Raw genomic sequence first — 24,300 nt, 5'->3', positions numbered from 1 at the left:
ATACAGACTGCTCCCATCAGGTAAATGCTGTAAGGTACCAATTAAATACTGAAGATAGCAACATATGGATAAAAGCATCATCCCTCTACAGCCCAGTCGCCAGAAGAAAATGTTGGCATTGTGCACTTCTGCAAAACATGAATACCTTCCATTTTCAAATTTCATATCAACGTTTCTAAACGAGACAAAAGCGGTTGTTTTTAACAAGACATTATTGCATTTCCTGCCAAGATAACAAGCAATTGGTTTTTTTTTTACTGAGACACGGTCGCTTTGTCTGCTATGATTGCGCTCCCATAACTGCGTATATTAAGGCAAAACATGACCTTTTCCCAAGTGGTTTTTGTGCCTAAACCTAACCACACGTTTATTATAGTGTCATTGAAACATTAAGTTTCAATGTATTTCATGCATAATGAGCAAAGGTAACGTAGCTTGTTTTCTGGCAGTTGGGTTGCCCTCTATCAGTGAATCTCCTAAACTCAGGGGTTGTGTTTCTCTTGGTGCAAATAAAGTAATCTTGAATCTTAAAACAGACACAGTGAAGAAGGTTAAACCTGTGCTGGCTGTGTCAAAGTGTGTAATTCGACCTGACTTCACAACCCTCCTCCTGACCTTGGTTTAACATGGGTTGGAAGCTGCTTTAGTGAACTGTCTTTCTATTCGGGATGGTGTTCTACTTCAAGGACAGTAATGTTTTAATTAAATTTCCTGACTAAAACAAAACAGCACAAGAGAGATACACCATATGCTTATAGAGAATCAGGGTGCGGAGAGAAATGAAACTGAAACTTTTTATAATTATGTTAGGTGATTTTGTGAAGTTCTGATGTGTAGCAGTAATGTGCTATGAACAGTTCCAGACTATGGTTTGCGTGAATACACACCCACAGATTTCACTAACATTAGACATTAAGCAATGGGGTCAAACTCAGGTTGAAAGAGAGTGCGCTCTAGCACCTTCCCGGTTATGAGTAGCACATGTAAACATCATATCTTGGTGTCAGGGACCTTGATAAAACCTCCCAGTTTTGAAAAAGCTGGGAGTTTTCTCATAGAAACCTGGCTGCTGAGATACCGCACAGGTGCGTCTTTGACTTAAGTAAGTCAACAAAAAAAAGATGATTAAAAAAAATTATATTATGATGGACTAACTGTGTTGCCATTCTGGTTTATATACGGAAACCAGAGCGGTAAATGCAGCAAGAAATTAAACTGTGTTCATCCTCAACTATTGAGGTAGCTCAATAGTCAGTAGTCAGTACAGAAATGAGAGATCTGCTGGATACTGAGAAGTCAAAGACATGGCTGCACCAACACGGTTGGTCATAAACTTTGATAATAAATAACTTGATCAAATTATTATCATACTGCATACAGGGACATAAATAACCAGGTAAACATCCCACATAGCATCAAAACCAGGATGAGACTTAAAAACTGTAGTGTTTCTAATATATTATGACCATCTAATATACACTTTCCAACATCAAAAAACATATAATAGATATTAGAAATGCTTTAGTTCAAAAGCTCGATAAAAACTGGACACTATTATCTTCATGAAGTTATTTGAAGGCTGTTACAGACTGGAATTCTTTTGGCTCGGTGACAAGAGAGTGTGAATAGATTACAGGTTGTTTTTACCTTTCTGAAAGACAGCAAGTCCACTTTTACTTCAAGAGGTGCCCTTTGTAAAAGTACAATCACTCCTGTAAATTGTGAGATCACTGTTGTTTAATAAGAGCAATCCCCTGTTTCTCCAAATATCTAGACAACCTACAAACGATTCCCTCTGTCTCATGAACTTCTCTTATCCACGTGCCCAAGAAAACATCTCGAATGACCAACATTATAAGAATCAGGCACAAGTTAACTTGGCATTGGGTCTGCTAGCATTTGGGATATAAAACCTTCATAAAATCGACATTATTCAGCTCCTAAATTGCAGCTACATATTTTGGACAATATGGTGAAGCTAAATAAAACTCACTTATGTTTGTGCTATCAAACTTAACACAAATAAGAAAAACAGTGCAGCGTTTTAACTATGTACCAAAACTATGGAAATCCCTACCCAAAGCTGGAAGAGATGCAAGCTATGTAAACACTTTTTAACGCCGACTGAATACATATTTTTCAGCACTGCCTGTAACTTACTGGCACTGGTCCTTATGTTTTCTTGTAATTTTCTTTCCCTCCTATCTTTAACTTTATTTCTGACTTTTACGCATGTTATTGTTCTTAGCATGCCAATACCTGCTATTCAGAGCCTCTTAGTTTGTTATTCATTTGATCAATTGTGTTATCGTGCAGTATTTGCACTTGTTGTAATATGATTTCCGATTAATATATTATTATTTATTCTGTAAATTTCTAGTTATAGTTTCTGTCTTTGACTTTTTTTCTGTCTTTTAAATGTCCTTGTTCTTGGCATGCTTGTTCTTGCATATTGTTGCCTCTTGTGTTTGTTATTAATTTAGTTACTTAGTTTTATTGTGCAGTTTTAGCACTTTATAATAAGCATGTTTTTACTCTGTTCCTTTAGTGTATTGTAAAGCATTTTGAGGTACATCCCCAGTATAAAAGTTGCCATTTAAATGCAATTTGTTTTATATTTTTATTATCTCTTACTATCATCATAAACGTATTTATCAATATTGTCATGTAAGTCTGACATGAAAAAAAATCTGTGTTTTGTGTATATGTCTGTTACATTTCTGTTTGTTATAACTACTTGTTTTGTCTGTTAAATTGTTATATTAAGGAGAAAAAAACCTTTAGTATTGAAATAGATTTTAGAGGTGAGGATTTGCTCCTATAAACCCCTTTGGATTTCTTACCGCTCATGCACAATCCCTGCTATATTTGTTTTTTCTTTATTTGCTTGTTTTTCCTTTATTTGCTTTTCATCACATCTCGTGTGCTAATAAAATCCAAATCTTCATCATGAACGTGTTGCATGCGGACTGAACTTCTGGCTCAGTGCAGCTTTTGACTCAAGTTTGAGCAGCTTGTTTAAAAGGCAAACTTTTAGCGACGAGGTGAGCCAACGCGAGTGCCAAAGTCGGTCGGGTGGTTTTAATTAATGATGTAAAGATCACGACAGAGTACGATCAGCCACAGCGAGCTGAATTTGACACCGACAACTTCTTTCAAATCGCTAACAAGCTCCACATCAACAGAAGTGCGTTAAGCTGGCTAGCGGTAGCAATGCTAACTCAGCTAGCGAGCGTTAGCTGGCTAATGCTAGGCCCACTTCCACTGGTCCATCGCTTCAATATCCCCCAGTTGTGATCTTGCACTTTGTGATTTAATTCTGTGTTTACCTCAGAAATGTGGAGGTGAACAAAGACAGCGGGCCTTTCCGGTGACTCCTTTGGGTCGTGTATCCACACCGAGATATATCCTTTGGAGCTTGGTGAAGCTAACGGCACAGGCTCCGATGAGGTTAAAACGCTCCTTCTTCGTTTCTTGGTCCCTCCAGCAGCAGCAAGTCAAGTGTTTGTAACTAACAGAGGCTAGCACGCTAGCCGGAGCAGCTAACTAGCCTCTGCAAGCCGTGTTCGTGTTATGTTAGCAGGCTAGTGAAACACCGCTAACGTTAGCTGCTCTGTCAAAATGACAAATGGGGTGTTTTTGGTCGACCCTTTGACTCTGTTCTTTTACTGGGCGACATGTGATGGCGTCCGACCCTCACAGGAGGGAAAACACATCCACTGAGAGGAAACAGCGGGTCAGTACTGAGTGATTTGCCGTTCACAGGCTCTCCAACAGCCGCCAGGTTTGTTCGTCTCCTGACTCTCCACCGACTGGAGAGAATGGCTGTCGCGACATGATGATGGAACGTTTTTGTTTGCTAGTGGGCGCCCGATTATGACGTAATGATATGCTCCCTGGATGACATCCACGTGAGAAAATAATCAAACCGGTTTATTCATTTATTTTACGGACGAGGAGTTTGCGTGCAAATTTAAACATATTGATATAATATTAAATTAACAATTAAAGCAAGTATGAAAAAAATTAGAGATACAAATACAATATAGGATAAAACTGCAATAAACATATGTAGACTTACAATATATTCGAATGACATTGAAAGAGCTGTGCAGTTTGGTATATTTATATATGATTTTTATATAATATTATATTATGAAATAATAATATATACAACATAACAACAATAATTGTAATAATATTAATAATAATAATAACTTTTGTTGTAAAATTACAACTGTTAAAGAATAAAATGCTATATATAATATGGTATAATATTATATACTGATGGGTATATTACTGAGGTGTAACATGTAATGGGTGATTTTTTTTAATGTGTTCTTCAGTCCTAATTGGATATGCAGAAATTATATGGTAATGACCAATTTTTATTCCAGTTATTATTTTCAATTAATTGGTTTTAGAATAATTGCAAATCTAAGAGGATCTGAATGGATCTCTATTTGTCTGTGAAATGTATTTTGAATCATGCTAATTATTGTGTTTTTTAATCATTATTCTCTAGACCACTGATTTAGATTTGATTGTGGTATTAAATTTAATTAGAATTAGAATTAATTAGAAATGTTCAGAACATTTGCAAATTATTCACAACTGTTCTTTTTGCAAAATGACTCTCATATTTAAACTTTCACTTAAAGACTAATTTTTTTTTTTTTAATATCACATAAAACAAAACGAGTTTCTACAACAGTAAATGTTAATCTGTCAGTGTGTGCTCTTTAATTTACTATTCTTATCATTCTTAATGTCTGTTCTACTTTTGTTCCAACTAAGCATCTTCCATTCACTTTATCATGAACATCCTTGTTAAGATTAAATGTTGATATATTAATATCTATAAGTTTTTTGGGGAAAAAACATGGGAGGAGAGAGACTCCAAATCCAAATTTGCATGGTGTGTCATAAATCATGCTGGTTGAAAACCTAGACCTAATTCTTTCCAGCATGTTGAGCCTCATTTATTCACAGGAAAAAAATAAAAAAGCAAGTTATCGTGGATTAGAGTGCTGCTGCTGCTGCTGCTGCTGAAGTTAGCCCAGCAGTGCCAGCCATGGTTAGCTTTGGCTCATGGTCATTTTCATGCGCTGTATCTGGATCCTCCAGGGAGCGTCTGAAACCCTGAGATATCACTAAGCACCAAACATGTGATCCTGAGACGTGTGGAATTGAGACTGGCATCTGGTCAATGAAAACTGAAAAGCAGACCCTGGAAACAAAGGACGACTGTAAATATCCTCACTTTGCTACTAAATACTCTCTGTAGCTGTCTGCGCTTTTATGGAAATTGCTCCTTTAGGTCTACTCTTCACAAAAATCTGAACTCTGGGCCTGAGTTTGTCATTAGAGTCATCTCTCTACATGCTGTTTTGGTCGTTTTGTCGGTGAAACTAAACACTGAAATATACTGCACAATCTAGTGTTGTATATGTTTATTACAGGATTTTAGAAATGCCATAGATTGTATCTCAATATTTCCTCAAACATACAAAACCAAAGTTCATTTGAAAAGACCTGATTCATCAGGCCATGTTTTATTACTTAAACTGTTTTGTTCTTTTTTTTTGTTTTGTTAGTTTTTATTCATGAAAAAAATGTTGTTCCTGAGTGTCCCTACAAATGTCTAAACAGTAATCTCTATAAAAATAAGTAATATCTGGAAGGACTTTTCTCCTTGGATTTTTCCATTTAAAGACTTTTTAGTGACCTAAAGAGGTAAGGATCCTAACTTAATTGGCAGAAAGTATGTTGGCTTTGTATATCTGCAAACCAACCAACCCACATTGTCATGTAGCGAATATGCTGAAACTTTACGATTCCATTATGCTGTGGGTTACGTATGGTTAGGTGTAGGCACAAAAAATGCTGGGTTATTGTTAGGAAAAGACTAAATAAATAAATAAATAAATAAAAATAAAACTAATCAAGATACATATTTTTACATAGCTGAATTGACACCTCAAATTTGCAAACTTGTCAAGGGACCCTTTAAAGGGTCTCAACTCTCAGACTGGGAGCCACTGGTCAATAAGTTGTTTTTACAGAACTTTTGCTCCTCCCAGAAAATATACATTTTCCTTGTGAAAATAGATGAATTGTTATTTATCCATTTATTCATGAATGATGAGCAGCCAGTCTAAAACAAGTTCTCACGGAGTCCCATCATTTGCAACTTTCAACACAAGTACAGAGGACATGAACTCCGTGTCCTCTGGTTGATGTTTCTTATCAAATGTTGTCCACATGGTGCAAGAAGCAGTACGTCTTTCATAAGAGGCAACAAAATGTTTAACACGCTTTAAATTGCTCATCCCAACTCTAAAAAGAACCAAAGTCAATTGTAAAGTAAGTCTCCTATCATGACACACACACACACACACACACACACACACGCACGCACGCACACACACACACACACACACACACACACACACACACACACACACACACACACACACACATGTTCCCTGGTGTACGCTGTGTTTTCCACTCAAAGATTGCCCAAGAATGACTGAATGCGATGATTGCGACAGAAGGACGATGCTCTATAACATCACAGCTCTTGAAGGCAAACAAACACGGCTGTGAAATGGAGCTGATAGAGTGTGACAGGCAGCACCAGTGCCTGCTGGGTAGACACTGATTCAGTCTACAAAAGCTTGGTAAATTCAGAGAGACGGGTCACTGGAAATATGATGTTATGAATGTGTCCTCTGGGGGATTACATCACATTTGTGTTCACTGTGACAGACGTGGCTTTAATCAAAATTATAAACCCATCCTGACACATACCAAGAAATATACAGCACCTGGTGTAAGACTATGTGCATATCATTTGTCACGGTCTTGTTTGGAAAGAAGGGTTGCTGTTTTATTTGCATGTAAACCAGTTTAGCCAGAATCTGGCGCAGCATGAACAAAGTTAGTGACGCTGCCGGTGTACTCAGTGAGAAAAAACCTGCTGCTGCAGAGAATCTAAGATAGAAGTTTTGCACGATTTTTGTACTTTCTCAATGAGATAATATAGTGTTTGCACATGTTAGCTTACAATATTTTACATATAATAGCTCAGTCTTTTTTTAGAGCACTTTTTAAAACTTAAAGTAAAATAGGCTGTAACTAAAGGGATAGGTAACACCAAAATCAAAAATAAATATTTCTCCTCTCACCTGTAGTGCAGTTCATTAATGGAGATTGTTTTGGTGTGAGCTGCCGAGTGTTGGAGATATTGGTGTTGAAATGTCTGTCTTTTCTTCCATATAATGGAATTCAAAGGCACTCAGCTTGAAAAAGAAAAGAAAAAACAAACACTTGAACAACTTGACAGACTCAAAAAGAAAATAGTTCCTACGTGAAACTGCTCACAAGGTCTGTGGACTATTTCTAGTAACCAGGTTGTGGATGTCCGGAAGGAGACGTTTGCTGTTGAGTTGTTTTAAAGATTATGTTAATAGGCAGATAGAGCGTGAAAGGGACAGAGAGCGGGGATGACGTGTAGCAAAGGGCTGAGGCTGCAATCGAACCCACGGCCGCTGTGGTGAGGACAAAGGGCAGCCCCTGTTGAGTTTTTCAAATGTATTTAATGTTTTTAGCACCACAAACCGAGTGCCATCTAGTTCCATTATATTCAAGAGAAGGTAGACATCACTATGGCCGATATCTGCAACTCACACCAAAACAATCTAGTTTGATAAATATCACTACAGGTAAGAGGAAAAATATGTATTTTTGATTTGGGAGTCAACTGTCCCTTTAATTAAATAATCTGTAGAATATTTTCTCGCTCTATTTGATTAATAATCTGTCAGCAACATAGATATTTAGTATAATATCACGAGACAACGATAAGCAGCAAAACCTTATATTTGGAAGCAGGAAACGTTGTGGAAATGGAATTTTTGTATGGAAAAAAAACCCCTAAGTTAAATTTCTGTCCACTGACTACTGATTAATCGACTAAGCCTTTAAACTCTGTTAAAATCACAGCTGATGAAAGCAAATGTAAATATTTAGAGGACAAATAAAGATGTTTATGTGAACAAGAATAACACAGAATTCCAGCAAACCAATAAAACAAAAAAAAAGACTCCTAAACTCCTAAAACAAATAAAGTTAGCGTCATCTGATAAAAGTCTGTTTTCTAAAGAAATAAAAGGAGACTCTTGTTCTCCCAGACTTCTTCAGACAGGTCGTCCCACAGCCTCAGGCCTGACAGCAAAGACTTTGTCCCATTTAGTTTCAAGTCTGGACTCTTAAATGATTTCAAACTACAAACAGACTTATGTGGGACAGAAAAGGTCAGAAATGTACCAAAGAGGAATGCTTTGATTAGCCTTAAGTCAGTGCTGCCCAGATATCCTAACGTTGAGTTTTAAGAGGAGTCAAGCTCCAAAAATGCTGAATTCTTTAATACAGTGTCTTTCCCCAGAGCCTCCCTGATACAGGTAGCACCCACGTCCCTCAAACTCTGACACCACAACGTTTCTGTCTTCTGATACCTGCGTGAAGTAAAATGAGTGCTTTTTCACACCTGACAAAGCTCCTCCAGAAAAAAACAGTTTTTATGGACTGAGTAGCACAAAAAATTATGAGTAAACTCACTTCGACATGTAAGATCTGTGCAGTGCCCCTTTCAACCTTTCTGGGAGCCATTATATACAGAGGGAAAGATGGATGTAATGTTCTGACCAGAAGCCTGGCAGCTGAGGTCTGTGCAGTCTGAAGCCCGACAATAATTTATTTTGTTAAGGACAAGAAGCCGGTGCAACAATAAAGGTGTGAAAAAGATAAAAGAATGAGATGGTGAGTGTTTTTCTAAAAATGTGAATTTATTTTTAAGGTGATAAGAATCATGGTTGGACGAGCCTTTAGGTGTGATGCTCTAAACTTCAATTACTTAAAAACAAAGCTGGATATGTAGCTGTGTAAAAGATAACTCATTATTTCCATGTAGATGTTAGCTGATGATTATGAAAATGCCGGTGCTTAGTCAGCAGGGACTGACCAGCCAGCCTGCAGTGTCGATGCAGACATTGTAAGGTGACAGACAGAACTGCCGTCTGGAAATCTAATGAGAAACAGAGTGAAAAGAAGGAGAGAAAATGGAGTGAGAGACCCGTTTCTCATTTGTATTCATTGGTTTGCATGGATTGTCTGCCCTTGCTCCTTTAGACCTTCCACTGGTTTGAATTCCATCAGACGTACAGAGCTTAAAGACGATGGCGGAGCAGACTCAGTGGATTTACAGCAGCAGACATAAAGTCTGACACACAGAGTGCACTGTGACAGAAACACACACGGGACAGATGTGAGACACTTTAAACCTGCCGTTTTACATTTAATTATCTGTTTTAAACCAGTATGATGCAACGTAACTTTAAATGTTTTTTGTTAAAAACAGGAATCAGCTCACATGTGTGCATGGAGGAAACATGCCATTAGTCTTGACTGAGTTGTATGTTTTAGAGACTATACATGATATACCCAGTCCAACAACACTGACAGTGTACGGCTGTGCTGAAGCGGGCGAGCGAAGCGGTATTTAGTGGTGCTTGAAGCTAAATGCTAACATCAACATGCTATCAATGACAATAGTAAGACAATGTTTTCTTTGTCTTAGTTTGGTGTGTTAGCATGCAAAATATGCTCATTTAGTACAGCTTGGCTTTCAAGTATGTGGTCATAAAGCAAAGTAAAGTTTGATCTCAGGATTGCGCAAGATGGAAAGTTAAATGTTTCAAGACCCAAAGGCCTAAAACTCCGTTATTTAGTGTGCCAGAGAAAGTGTAACAGGATGTGGTAGGACCCAATTGCAGCACAAAAGAGCAGGTGAATAGTTGGTAATGACCTTTATTTAATCTTTTTGCAGGTTGAATGGAGCAAAGGTGAGTATAATCAGGGTGAAAGGAGGAGGGAGCGGGGATGACATGTAGCAAAGGGCTGAGGCCGCAATCAAACTCACGGTCGCTGCGGTGAGGCCGAAAGGCACCCCCTGATGAGTTTTTCAAATGTATTCAACGTTTTGAGCACCACAAGTGCTGTAACAACAGCAGAGCTCTCTGGGTTGACCCCATATCTGGCAAGCTCGGCGAATGGTATTTTGTTTTACCTCAAGGTAACAGATATATGATCAATCTTTAGGATGCACTGTTATGACATAAGTGGTATGTCCCGATAGTGTTCATAGCGCATGCAACAGTATGTTCTTTGTAACGGTTGCTGCAGTGCATATTAAAATATATTCTAGATTTCAGAACGCAGCTAAAGGAAAACAAAAAATATTACAATTCATCCTGGGGGGACATAATTGAGTGTGCCAAATATCATTGCAATCCATTTAATATTGTCAAGACATTTCACACAAAACCACAGATGTAAACCTCACTGTGGCACTAAACAAAATGTCAGGAGATCAGCAAGACCAGCAGGATTCATCCTCTGGAAAACACAAATGTCTGTACAAAAATGATTACAATCCATCCCATAATTGTTGAGAAAATTTATTTTAAAAAAACGTGGTGGACTGGCCGACATTGCCATCCCAAGAGCCACACTGGTATCATTTTTTCACAAGATGTAATTTATTGTAATTTTTTTCAAAGCTTCATCAGCAAAACAACAGCCATGTATGAAATATTTACAAAAGGCATTCCTTGAAAATAACATATTTTGGTATACTGTATTCTCATATTTACAGTGCAAAGTAACTGCAAAAATACTGACTGACACATTTAGAAAGTCACACTCACATTAATCAAAACCAGTGTCACAACTGCTTAGATTCAACACTTTCAAGCCCAAACTGGAAACAAAACATCCGAACAGCATCTGCAGACATAAAGTATTCAGTCAGAGAGTTTTTATCTACAGCATGGAGAGATGAAAATCTTATCAGTAGCAGCTTTTAGAAAGCTGTTTCAGCAACGGGTAATAATTTATCACAAGACTCAGAAACAGACTGATTTCACACTTTGAGATTTCGTTCTCTGAACAAAAACACTTTCTCTGTGAACCAGCTCTGCACAGGCATGAAAAGGAGTGGCCTCCTCTGTCATGCATGCCTGCAATCTTCAACAGGATATTTCCCCATTAAAACCTGCAGCTGGAGGGAGTCACACAGTGTAACACAACAAAGAGGCTTTGAGCTAAAGAGACGCCATCAGCAGAAACTATGAGCGGTCATATCTGTGAGGGGCGGAGAAGAGGATCGGCCAAATGCGCTTTAAGATGACCACATTCTCCTAAAACAGCATGAATCTGCAGAAAAAGGAATGTTTGCTCACTGCAGCACAGTACTTTTTAAGTTTTAAACTTAATACTTTTCACTGATTCATTGAGGCAGAAAATACTGTGCATTTACCTGGATTATAACAGATTACTGCTCGACAATACAATCAAAACAGGCAAGGCACAACTGAAACAATACATGAAAGGCACAACACTGATCAAAGAGCCACTGTTTAACAAATCCAACTGTTGCACATTGCTGTCCAGTGAGGACTTTCGGGAAGAATGACGACCAAGATGTTATTTTTGTTGCTGATTATTTTGCTGTAAAAATAAAAGTAAAGCTTTCTAGTGTCCTGAAAGAGTTGTAATGTTTCCTGGCGGTCAAATGAGCTCCTGTTGTCTCAGATGCTGCTGGATTATTTAAGAAAGGTCAAAACATCCAAGTTGGCATCAATGCATCACTGACTGTGTCCTTGCATGCAGGGAGAGCGTCCTTTGTTAACCTGCAGAAATCATAGAAAAGTGACAGTGTCAGAGAGACAGAGACAGAGACAGAGAGACAGAGAGACAGAGAGACAGAGACAGAGACAGAGAGGTCGTCCCTCTACAATTTTTGAACTGGTGACACGAGTCAGGAGTGGTCATGGAGTTCACAGTCAAAGTAGAGTGTTTTTTTTACCTAATTAAAGGTCCAGTGTGTGGGATTTAGCAGGATATATTGGTGGAAATTATATATAATATAATAAGTATGTTTTCTTTAGTGTGTAATCACCTGAAAATAAGAGCTGTTTCATTTTAATTACCTTACAGTGAGCTGTTTATATCTACATAGGGAGTGGGTCCTCATCCACAGAGATTGCTGTGTTGCACCTTTATGTTTCCATGGTAGCCCAGAACAGATTAACCAAACAGTGGCTCTAAAAAGAGCCTTTACATTTCCCATCAGCCACTACAGTCAGCAACCTCTTCACAACAAGCAAAAAACACTGACTTTTTTATGTGAAACTGCTTTATTCAGTGTTTTTACTGGTTAAATCTGTTTGTTTTACAGAGGCAGAGACCTCTGTGAATAATTTGGCTCCTGTAAAAAACCTCCTGAACGTCTGGACGTTAATTTATCAGGACACAAAGGTGAGCGCACATTAGCAGGTGCTATAGCCCATTACGAGCCGATGAGTGTAGGAAAAATACTGATTTGTAATGTAAAATTGCTCATTTTAATAACTTGGTCCATTTGTTTTGGAGAGGAGGAAACCTCTGAGGATAATTTGGCTCCCAGAAAAACCTCCTGAACAATAGAACTTAAAGAATTCAAACTTTCAAAGTTTCAGCTGGTTTCAATATGCAATCCTCACTTCTAGATGCCACTAAATCCCCCTAAATCATACACACTGGGCCTTTAAATCCCATATACTTTTTTGTCTAAATATCTTTATCAAACCACGTTTCATTCAAAAATCAGAGGAAGAGGTTATCACTGAAAAATCCCTGGAGTGAAATTTGGTCATGTTGCAGTTGCTTTTATTTACACACTGAGACATTACAAAGAAAAAAACTTTGAAAAAAAAATAAAATAAAAAAACATTCCCATCTAGCAGTGAGGTTGCAGAACTGAAATTTCACCCGTGTGCCAAGCGTGTAAGAGAACCACTGCGGCTGACCCAAAAATGTGAATGGCCCAGATTTGTCCATTCTGAGCCACTGTAGAAACAGTGGAAGAGATCTGCTATGAAAATATAAACGGCTCATGTAAGCCCACAAAAACACGACAATTCTTATTTTCAGAAGACTATACAATAAATGAAAACATAGTTATGAATATTATACACCAAATCTGCCAAAAGATGCCCCTAAATCCTTCACACTGGACCTTTAAGCCTATCGTTTTGCAGAGTTGAATTATTGTACAGATTATTGTACAGTTAAGTTAGTATTGTGCAGTTGAAAATAATGAAAAATGAGAAATGTAATAAATACAGTTAATAAATAAATAAATAAGGAGTTTTGAGAGTGAGTCTACAATTATGCAACTTTCTTACGTGCAAAGTAATTGGCAGGTTTCAAAACTAACTTTTGAAGCAGGCAGCTTCAACAACATTTTATACTTAAGTTTTCTTTCTTTGATTTGTCCAAGTTACTGTGGAGCTTCTCAGGTCTGACAAACAGTTCAGAGCTGCTGCAGAGTGCAAAACCACAGCAGCAGTAACATCACATTTACTTTTCTTTTCAGTTCTCTTGTGTAACCTGATGTGTACAGAGGGCCTCCATGTTGACTGAAAGTAGCCTCTAACCTTTGCACAGCTTTCAGAAACAAAATCATGGGAAAAGTCGTGTGTAAATGATGTTGTTCAACAGTTAGCAGCGTGGACCTTGACCTCGCCTTCCCAGCCCTTCCAGTAAGGAGACTATCCCGGGGTTAAGTTGCACCACACTTCCATGCATGCCTGGTGTAATCACTAGCAGGTGTTAGGAGTGTTTCAAACAGCACCATGTGTAACAACGAGAGGGTCACAGTTCAGCAGTCGTAGCTATACTGAAACCAGCTGGTGCGTCACAACAAACACAGGCTGGCAGCAAAAAGGAAATGGTTTGGAAACAAGTTGACTGTTGATCTGTATTGTGTTAACATTATTGTGTAACAACAGTCAGTCATAATGGGTTAGTCATAATGTCTCAATGTGTGTACAATAGGTGAACAGATATTTGTACGATTGTTTCCAGTGCATTCATAATGAGATAGTTCCTTAGACGCAGGTTGTGTTCACACCTGCAGGAATGTTGCTTAATAAATGATTGCTCCTGCTGTGACAAAATGACTTCGTCATCAGGGTTCACAGAAGAGCAGGAAAGAAAATATTAAAGTGTAAAGCTGATATATATATTCAGGCACTTTATTTTATGTATTTTAGTTTGTTTTGGTGCCTAAAAATAACATTTTAGAATTGAAAGATAACACATTTCCAGGCATATTATGACTAAAAATGATATTTTTATAGGTTCTGAGAATCTGATAATGAGGGATAATTGACCAGAAACTAAATAAAGTCTGCATGGGATCATAAACTGGACATACAGTACATGTAAAAGGTGTAAAGCATGCTTACCGCCATCAACAGATTCAAGCAAGTGTAGAGTCCTGTAGAGTTTCACCTACAACAAACAAAGCGACAAACAAAAGTTTTCACAAGTTTTCACAATAAGAGCAACAGTGACCTCTGCTGGATAAACTCCGCAACTCATCTTAACTGTTAATTTTCCCCATTTTTCCTCTTTTTTGATGCTTTTCTTCTGGTTTTCATGTCAAATCAGACAAGGAAGACAAGTAATGTTACTAAGCAGTCCAATAATAATGAATGATGCAACAGGAAACATCTTGATAATAAAAACTGTAACAGTCTGACCACCTTTCACCATTTAACTTCCCAACACAATATATCAGGAAAATTATATAGAAAGTACTCCATTATTTTTTTTTTACTAAGAAAAGGACTAATGCCGCAGTGTAAAAATTCCCATGTTATAAGCAAAAGTCCTGCAATAAATTATTAAATTGTTAAAGACTTTGCATCAAAATAAACTTAAAGAACCAAAAGTAAAATAACTCATGCAGAATGATCCATTTCTGAATCATTTATATTATATTACTGTACTTTAATTATTAAAGTGGACCTCACCTTAATGCTGTCGCTGGTAAAGGTGGCTAATTTAAATTATTTTGTACACTGGGTAGCTTGTGAATTTACTCCCTCAGTAAAGTCTCATAACTTCTCATAGCTCAATACATCAAGTAAAGTTGTTGTGAAATATGGTGAACTAAAAAGTTGGCTACAATATTTGCCTTTGAAATATATTGGAGTAGGAGTGTAGGGCATGGAAAGGGAAATACTTATGAAGAGTACAAGCAGGTGCTGCACGCTTCAGCCACATTTGACATAGGTAACAAATGACCACTAGGTTTTATCAAATTTATCAGTAGATCGACTCTGAGAAAATCTGACCTGTCTGCAAAAAACATGAAACAGTGTTGGACAGATTTTTGAGAAACATGATACCCATTCTGCTATGTTTCAGTGTGCTTACAGGTTTATTTAAAGTTACCTACCATCCTTTTTCATCCATTGGCCCAACTCTTCCATTTCCAGTTCCAGCACAGAGGGCACGTCTTCTTCAAACATTGGCCTGGAAGATACAAAGTGTAGTAGAAAATCAAAAATCAGGTTAAAAAACAATAGATTTAAAATAATTCATAATAATTTCTAGATACCGAACGCTAACATGCATGGTGCCTATTCATTCCAGTCCATCCCTAATGATGACTTTTTATTGATGATAGGGTTTTGTGAATCTAATGTCCTTGTAACTGTACTTTATTTTAACAGCACTTTTGGTCTGTGTCTTGTTTATCTAATTTTCACTGAAGAATTAAATGTAGATGTCAAGGCTAAAACAACTTAGTGAATCAAGGAGACATGATGTTTGAGATTTGGCATATATTCCAAGCAGCAGTAGAAAAAGAAAAAGTGATGCCTCTCACTCTTGCATGCATATGAAACTCAAACTTCCGTTGCACAATAAGTCATGTTTTTCAAACAGGAAATAACACACAGGTGGTACCAACATTACAAACCTTTGACATTACGGCACTGAAAATTCCTCACACATTTCTATTGCAATTCAGCAGTTTACACATTGAAAATAGTCCATCAAACTAGCAGCCACAGAATTAAAGAATTAAATTTTCAACACTTACATTGGCACCTTCTCTGTGCTGGACCCGTCCAAATATGGATCCTCTTTTCTCAGCTCTGTGAGAAGATAAAACACTTTAGTCAAGCATTACGGTAACTGAATATATCTTTACCCTTAAAGATCCAAAAACAAAATAAGTTTTGATTTATTTACAGGTTACATTGATAACATACACTGGTACACAGCTGAGGTATTTGAGGTAACAATTCAATCACAACAATGAGATAATACTTAACATCAATTCCTCATTACTACACGATATATATTTACTCATGCAACCCTGATGGCATCCAGCCACATGGAGAACTTAAGTATGGTTGTCATGTTTTGAGATTAAGTCGGTTTAGTGTGACAATTTTTTACAACATTAGGAGAACATTATACATTTTAAGTTATTACATACAAATGTTACAGTGGACAGAGGAGAGAATAATAATAAAATGGTTCCAACTGATGTCCTTTTTTTTTAATTGTAAAAAACAAAAGTAGATTTTATATCGCACGGCACCCCCAAAGGTGTATCAGGGGCGGGGGCCACCTTGATACAAATGCTGTATTGAGAAAATTATTAGAGGCCAACGTTACTGTCTTTTAGAGGCTGTAGCACACCCATTTTTTTAAGCTGGTGTGAATGTAGTGGTATCTAACTAAACAACAAACGGCATCCATTGGACCAGCCAAGTCGACATAATAATAATAATAATAATGCTTAGGCGAGGGCACAAATTGCATAACCATTTTCAAAGCGGTCCCTTCGGCTCTCACCTCAAGATTTCTGAATGAAAAGGGGATTTATGGGCACCAATGTGTCTCCCCTAAATTTGAGAGGGCTTGTTTCCAGTAAATGTTTTGCTCATTAAAATCAATGTACTCCTTCATACTAAAGCTGCAAATTGAATTTTTAAGGAAAAGGACAACCAGCCTATCTGAAGAACAATTAATCACCAAACATGTAGCCCATAGACACCACAGCATTGTGAAATTCAAAATGATAACTGTGACAGTATTCATCTATTAACATCAGAAAACTATTAATATCAACCGTTAAATAAGAAATCGGTATATCAGTATGCAGCTCCTTAACTCTCCATATGTGCATATTTTCAAGAAGCCCATACACTTCAACAGCATAATTAAACTTCAGAAATTCAGTTATGGCTTTTGGTTTTAATGTGCCACCCCATGATTTTCAGTGGCTAACTGTAGGAAAAAATATCTCAAGGTGCCGATGCATCATTAGAAATCTCTGCAAATCATAACAAACCCATCTGCATTGGCCACCAGTGGGAACGTGGGAAAATTTGTTTTTTTGTGATTTGGGTGAACTGACCATTTAAAGTGTCCCTCTTGTGATAGACATACCTTGATCTCTCACTTTTTTATTCCACTTCCGGTTGATGAAAATACCACAAACTATCATGCCGATAATTAAAACCACCAGCACCACAGGGATCAGGATGATAATGAGGCTCAAACCCTCCTCCAACTTTGGAGTGAACGTCGAACCCGTAAAGTCAGGCCCCACCGTTGATTCTGTGGGCTCTGCAGGAACAGGACAACAGTTATCAGTCAGACATCAGTGCTCATTTGTACGGTAAATGTTTTAATGTGTCCTGGTGTGTTATATTGTTCTGTTATTTAGTCTAATGATTGCTACAATGGGTAAATTATCTTTGTATGAAATAATTAATTTGAAACACGAATCTGTGCTGGTATGTTAGGCCACAGCTGGTCTGACATACCATCAACAGGGAGGTAGAGGCTCCTAAGTCCTGAGCCAGTATCATCTTCTACTGGACCTTCAACTGTAAACAACAGTCAAGGAAAAAATTGATGATTTTACTGAAATGTGTCTGTGAATAACTTTTTCTCTATTCTCAACTAGTTTGTGCCAAGAAGTGATATGTAATGAGTTTTGGACATGAAATAATTAACAACTGAATAATTTGTGAAATACTCTTTCTGATTATAAACAGAGGGTTTAAGCAAAAACTGAATCATAAAGAATCAAAGCTGTCATACGAGGCTCTTCTGTGGCGGAGGGGTCTGGTGGCAGTTCTGAAAAGGCATCAGCAGAAGTTAGGGGTATCTCTGCAGGCAGGGAGGGAGAGAGAGAGAGACAGAGAGTCGTCATCATGATGACTAACACTCATGAGTTGTGTGTCATACATGGCTCAAAGCACGTGGACATCCAAGCATTTCATGATAATTAAACATCTCATGCCAAAACCATTTGCATTACAGTAATATGCTGTTAGAATAGCTTCTACTCATCTGGAAAAAGAGTTTTCAACAAGTTATAACTTGCAGAAAGTCTTTCCAGTCATTTTGCATAGGCATGATTGAGTAAGTTCACATGGAAAAAAAATCGTAGAGTAAAATCAAAAAGTAATAGTGAACCTCAATGACGTTTTGTCCAGAACAAGGAGCCAATACTACTCTCCAGTGACACAGAAGAATAAAGTTTAGCAAGCCAAGTCTCATAAAAGGAACCGGGAGTTTAACACAAGGCTACGGTTTCAGTTCATGACACAAAACATCTGTATACCTGTCAGTATGATAAAACAATGACAACGCTGTTGACAGAAAAACAGGCCGTGATAGCTCATCAGGCCAAGTGACATTATTTTAAAAGAGGAGACTGTGCCTGTAGTGGGAGGTCAACAGCCTCTGAAACAAAATACTCTGATGTTTTCTTATGTGTTCAGAGTGCATTATCTGAGCAAATTTCAAACATGTTTTCGCCTACACTGCTTAAAAGAAACCACTGCCCCCTAAACCACCCGCCACTCAGCTTTGAGCCTTTGAGCTGACTGTAGATCCTTCAAAGGTCGTCCCCTTGACCTGTGATACCAACCACAAGGCCAAAAGAATGTCAAAAGTTTTTACTTTACCATTAAAAAATGTTCTCATTGTGGGTATTTTACATGTTCAAACTCGATAAACTTAAACAAGCAACCCTTGAGGCCAGGTGTCAGTGCTTATACAATACCGTACATATTTTTTTTTCCTATTTAATGACAGTAAATCACTGTTACAAGGGTCCTTTATAGCCTGTTGACATTTTAAAGATCAGTTTCAAAGGATCTAGACAAAAGCAGTCTTCTTAAATGTGTTTTTTTCTCAATTTGTTGTTATTTTTATTTAGTTTTGCAATCTCCTCCCTGTTTATGCATCATAACTGAATATTGTTTACTTTTACAGTGTGATAGTTGTCTTAGCCTGTTGTTTGTGTCGTATCTGTTGTTGTAACATTGTTTTTTATGCTGCCCTCTTGACCAAGCGACTCTTAAATAGGATATTTTAAAGTAGATGAGACTTGATCTTGTTTAAATAAAGGGAAAATTATTTTTTTTAAAAACAGCCTCAGTGTCCACATAGTGTATTATTATTTCTAGAATGTATTTTATTATTCACCTGAGGTCTCTGTATCACCATCAGGTCCTGGTTCTGCTGGTTCTACTTGTTCCTCTGGTTCTGCTGTCTCTGCTATCACCGCTTCTTCTGGCTCAGTTGTTTCTTCATCTTGGCAAAGCACTGCAATCCAACACATCACCTTACTTTATATCATGACACTGGCATGTCATTGACAAGTGGCAGTGAAGCTTTAAAAGAGTTTAGGGTGTTCAAGCACCTGCCCCTTTGCCCCCTTATGCCCTTTTGTTAAGGCACATTTTATTTATCTATTTTTGTGAAGGCCTCCTTGTGGTTCTTAGTAATTCTTATCTTAATTAATTTTAAAAAATGTTATAAATAAAAGGGACCTGGCTGCTGTCATTTTACATTGTCGTTCTGAGAGGACCCAGTGTGGCCAATCACTGCTGGGATTTTGATGTGTGTACGTTATCGTACAGGTACTTGGTGCGGCCAAAAAGCACAAAGAAAGATCTGTATTTCAGCAATAATTTCTCACATTTGATATTCCAATTAAATCATTATTATAATGTACATTAAACAAAATCCACTCATAAAATAATTTGAACTTATTCTGTTGCGCAGTTTTTATTAATTTATTTTCATATTTAACTCTTTGAAACCTCTGCAAATTTGCTTTATTTATTGAACCTGGGCTGAGGGCAATGAGCAACTTAAGAAAAAATGACCCAGAAAATAACAAGTAAAAAGTAAATCATGATAATTAGAAATATAGTTCTATATAGTATATATACTAATATATAGTATCTTAATATATATAGTTCTAAGTTCTTTAAAAAATATTTTCTAAATCTACTAATTTCTTGCAATTTGCAGGACATTTCTTGTCAAGTTGCTCATTGCCATTTTGCCTGTGATTTGAAAAAAGAAACCAAACCAATTTGTTTGGGAAAACTTGTGAAAGGCATCTGAATGCAGCACAAGAAAAGTGGCATTGAACAGATTCTAAGGGGGTTTCCTTCATGGTTAGTTGAAAGGATAATCCTGACTCTGATGATCCAAAGATTCATATGATTTCACTGTACATTTTCATGGAAATATAACAGTTAAGTCATCTCAAATGATGTTACAACACATTCATAATTCAGTCATTCATACAAATATGAAGTTTACGAGTCTATATAAAACTTTTGTTTCTGTTGTAGGATGACCCTGACTGTGTCCATGTCAGATTTGATTTGATTTAACTGTATAGTTTTTGAGAAATTTACAGGGGAAAGTCAGTTCAAATGACTTTATCACATTCAGAATTTCCTTCTATTTATTTACAATAATCTTCAGCTGATGAAATCAGAGGGAGATAATGACAATAGTATGATGTGGTTTGTCGTAAGGCTCCATGTCACATTAGGTTTGAGCGTGAGTCACTATAATTTCACAGATTATGCCATAAATTTTTTCTGATGTTATAAAATACTGTTTCATGTGCCCTTTTTAACTTTGAGCACTTGCCCTTTTAAAAGTCTTTTTCTGTCAAAAATGAAACACACACGGGGATAAAGACAGTTGATTCTGCAGGGATTTCACAAGCTCAGTTTCTAAAACAACATCTGAGTAACTGTCACAGTCAGCTCGCGCAGGAACTCGAGATTTCCGCGTGCATGGTCTCAAACAGTGGCTACAAAAATCTAAACTGTTGCAAAATTCACCGACTGGACACAGAGGAGAAGGTGGAGATATTGTTGAGCAATTTGTTACCGACAGAGCTTCGTCATGTTGTAAAAGATTTAACTTTGGGTGAGAAGGTTCCTTTTGTTCATGAAAATTAATAAGTAAGATGTGTGCTATTTTAAAAGTTTATTTGGGCTGATGTTAGCTTTTTAAAACTAAAATGTAGTAGGTGTTAAGTTTTTAACTGTGGAAAAAAAGTGGACTAAAGTGAGATAAGGCTGAACTGTAACTTTAATTTTTTGTGCTTTGGGTCCTCAAACCTTGCTATTTATTAAAGTGCTCTGTATTCATTATAGAACAGCCAAAATGTACTTAAATTTGACAACATCAATTAAAAAAAACACTCTTTACTTCCAGTCAAGACGTTATATTCACAGTCACAAAGTCAGTCGCGTTAACTGAAGCAGAAAAGGGAAAGAAGGGAGGAGACAGGAAAGTAAAGTTCAGAGAGTAAAGAAACTAATCTTCCTACCTGTCCTCGTCAGAGCGGTCAGCAGCAGCAGAAACAACAGGGGGGTCTTTACCCGGGGCCCTCTCATGCTACCAGTCCCAGAAGCAAACATGGTGCCATTGTGTGCCTGCTTCCTTTTCTACTGTCACAGCATCACACTTCCTGATCTGACTTAACATGTTAAATGGAAGGAGAAGAAAAAAAGAGCCTCACACACCCTCAGACTCACTCAGATAACTCACTCGGATGTGATGCAATCGACTGTGTGCTTGTCGCCACAAGTCTGACGGCTCCTCAGCTGCAGTACAATCACATTCCTGCCAGTTAGGTATGCAGCCCTACAGAGCGAGGGGGAAGCTGAACAAACTTTAAAGCAAGGAAAAAACAATTTGTGTGTGTGAGCTCGGTGAGGGCAGCTGCTCGGGTGTCTCTTTAGAGAATTGTGAACGTGTCGAGCTTTAAATACTCAGAGGATGTGAATTTGCTGAATATGTGTTACTTGATCTGTGTCTTGATACGAGCTCAGGCGGCCTCATAAGTCACTCTTTGTGGTAAAACACTGGTCATGAATTTTAGGGTCATGCTGTTATGATTATCTGTGGATGAAGGCTGTTGGCCTACTTTGAAAACACTCACGAAACAGCAGAAACACGGTGGAAGCAGGTTTCAACATGACGGACGGGCTCTGTGGTTCCTGTCAACAGCGACTTTCATCGGTACAGCTCATGTGGCATTAAAACACGATCTACGCCAAATCCTCTGAACACTGGCTGTCAGTTCTCACAAGCTGAAAAACGATTAGGCAACATCTGGGGGGTTTTTTTATGCGAGAAAAGTCTGGCTAAATGTGCTCTGTGAGAACAAACATACTTCCCTGGTAAAATAAACATAACTTTAAGATTAATATCTTACAGAGTTAATAGTCCACAGCCATTGATGTGTTACTGAACAAGCCTACCAGGCCCAGAGCTCAGGGGCCCAGAGCTCAGGGGCCCAGAGCTCAGGGGCCCAGAGCTCAGGGGCCCAGAGCTCAGGGGGCCCAGAGCTCAGGGGGCCCTCAGTCACAGCCCCTGCGTGAGGTCGCTGCTATCAACTTTTTATCTCTTGTCAAAGGGCTTAAGTGGGATTTATATGAATTGATGCTTAATTACAGCCGCCCGTTGCACGTTGGTTGGTCAATAGATAATAAATAAATAAATAAATTCTCAGTATTCATCACACGGGTTATAAACATCAGTATGAATTATACTGTGAAGAGCTTACACAAGATTCACTTTCTAGAAAAAAGGAGAATAGAGGATGAGACATCAGAGCTTGTTGCCTGTGGTCAAATTAAAACAACTTTCATAAATGTCTCCATAAAACTTTTCCCCCGAGGAAAACAAAAACTGAATGGCGTTTTTCTGAAGAAGAATCTCTGTGTTTTAGATCCTGTCTGTGACAAGGAAGTACTGTATTTTCTGTGATTGTTGTCACTACCTCAAAAGATTTATTTATCTGACTGAGTCATTCGAAAGGAGTCATTAAATTAAAGGTCCAACTGTGTCGCGGACACATACTCGCTTTATTATTGTGAGTTTGTTGCTAGTGTGTTCCAGCCGTGGAAAAGTTTTGAGGTACTTGTACTTTACTTGTGTTTTTCCATGTTATGCTTCTATGTACTTCTACATCACTACATTTCAGAGACAAATGTACTTTTTTCTCCACTGCATTTATTTTATTTCTGTTATTTGTTATCAATCAATCAGGTTTTTTTTTTATCACATGAAATTATATAAAGTACAATCAAGATTAAGACTTAAACAAAAATTATGGTCATTTTACAAAACACAAAGCCTTGTTAAAGACTTAACCAGGAGTTCAATAATTTTGTCTTACTAACAACTACAAAAATAATTTGTATTTAAGGCCCCTTGTTCTTGTTTCAGATGTTGGTGAATTGTTAGCCTGTCCACCAAAAAGTGATATCTCTAAACATCCCACATGGTTTAATTTAAATGATTGTTTGATACCCAAAGTATCAAAGATTAAATAAATACACATTTGTGTAAGAAAACTGCCTTCTTTCCTTCCTTTCCCACTATTGACCTCACAAACCCTCAGATTTATCTTGTGACCTTTGGAGGTGCTTGGCCCGCGGGTTGGACCACTAAATTAAATTAAATTAAACTAAGTCATTAAAACTGGCTCCAGCTAGACCAGATACAGCAGTAAAATGCTGCAATGTGTATCAGTATTAACAATCTGATCATGTCAAAAATTAAATCGAGAAATCTGGAAGGGGAAAAAAACTAATTTGAAAATACAGCCTCCTCTTTCCTCTGACCTCTCATGCATACGCACAGACCTCATACAGTGACACAATGTTTCTTATGCAATAACTGATTTAATCTCGTTTCTATTGTAGAGCAGTTCACAGCTCATTTGCTCAACCGCTCCCCGCTGAACTCTCTGTCTCTCTCTTTTTTTAAGAACACAAGAGACAAGAATTAGCCAGCCCGCCACCGTGGGCTGCTTCCTCTGGAGGAGAGGCTGTATAGGGGCTCAGATTTGGCTGAGGCAAACCCCTCTAGCATCAGCTACTGGCTGTTACAGCAGGCGGGTGGCTATTGGCAGCCAAAGGTCTAACAGCAGCCATGAAAATTTGCTGATCCAGCAGGAAGTCAAACCTGTCTGCCCCCCTGCAGCTGAGGTTTGAACTGGCTGGATTCATGTTGCCGCAGCCGCTGATGTGAGGTTCTTCT

General features: G+C 37.8%; 2 protein-coding genes across 4 annotated transcripts in view; both read right to left on the bottom strand.

Moving 5' to 3' along the window:
• fbxw7 (F-box and WD repeat domain containing 7) overlaps positions 1 to 3,842 on the bottom strand; it is a 145,585-nt gene extending 141,743 nt beyond the window's left edge. Inside the window, exon 1 of the mRNA XM_088075887.1 lies at positions 3,330 to 3,842. The gene's annotated coding sequence lies outside the window, so the exon portion shown is untranslated. The remainder of the gene's footprint in view (positions 1 to 3,329) is intronic.
• Positions 3,843 to 10,504: 6,662 nt separating this feature from the next.
• tmem154 (transmembrane protein 154) lies at positions 10,505 to 21,868 on the bottom strand. Of its 3 annotated transcripts, XM_042485689.2 has the most exons (9): positions 21,578 to 21,789; positions 19,417 to 19,536; positions 18,022 to 18,090; positions 17,742 to 17,804; positions 17,362 to 17,541; positions 16,001 to 16,055; positions 15,353 to 15,429; positions 14,355 to 14,400; positions 10,505 to 11,753 (listed from the first exon to the last, which is right to left on the bottom strand). In XM_042485689.2, the coding sequence occupies exons 1-8, from the start codon at positions 21,666 to 21,668 to the stop codon at positions 14,369 to 14,371; spliced, it is 687 nt and encodes a 228-aa protein (XP_042341623.2). In that variant the 5' UTR covers positions 21,669 to 21,789; the 3' UTR covers positions 10,505 to 11,753; positions 14,355 to 14,368. The 3 variants fall into 3 exon arrangements, with proteins under 3 accessions (XP_042341623.2, XP_042341625.2, XP_042341624.1); XM_042485691.2 differs by lacking the exon at positions 19,417 to 19,536 and having other exon boundaries at positions 21,578 to 21,868; XM_042485690.2 differs by lacking the exon at positions 17,742 to 17,804 and having other exon boundaries at positions 21,578 to 21,780.
• Between the last annotated feature and the right edge of the window lie 2,432 nt (positions 21,869 to 24,300).

Source organism: Plectropomus leopardus, chromosome 3 (genome assembly GCF_026936395.1).
Source record: "Plectropomus leopardus strain MGB_pleo_1.0 chromosome 3, ASM2693639v1, whole genome shotgun sequence".
NCBI lineage: Eukaryota > Metazoa > Chordata > Actinopteri > Perciformes > Serranidae > Plectropomus > Plectropomus leopardus.
The sequence above is the reverse complement of the archived record's forward strand: the minus strand, read 5'-3'. Positions and strand labels throughout refer to the sequence as shown.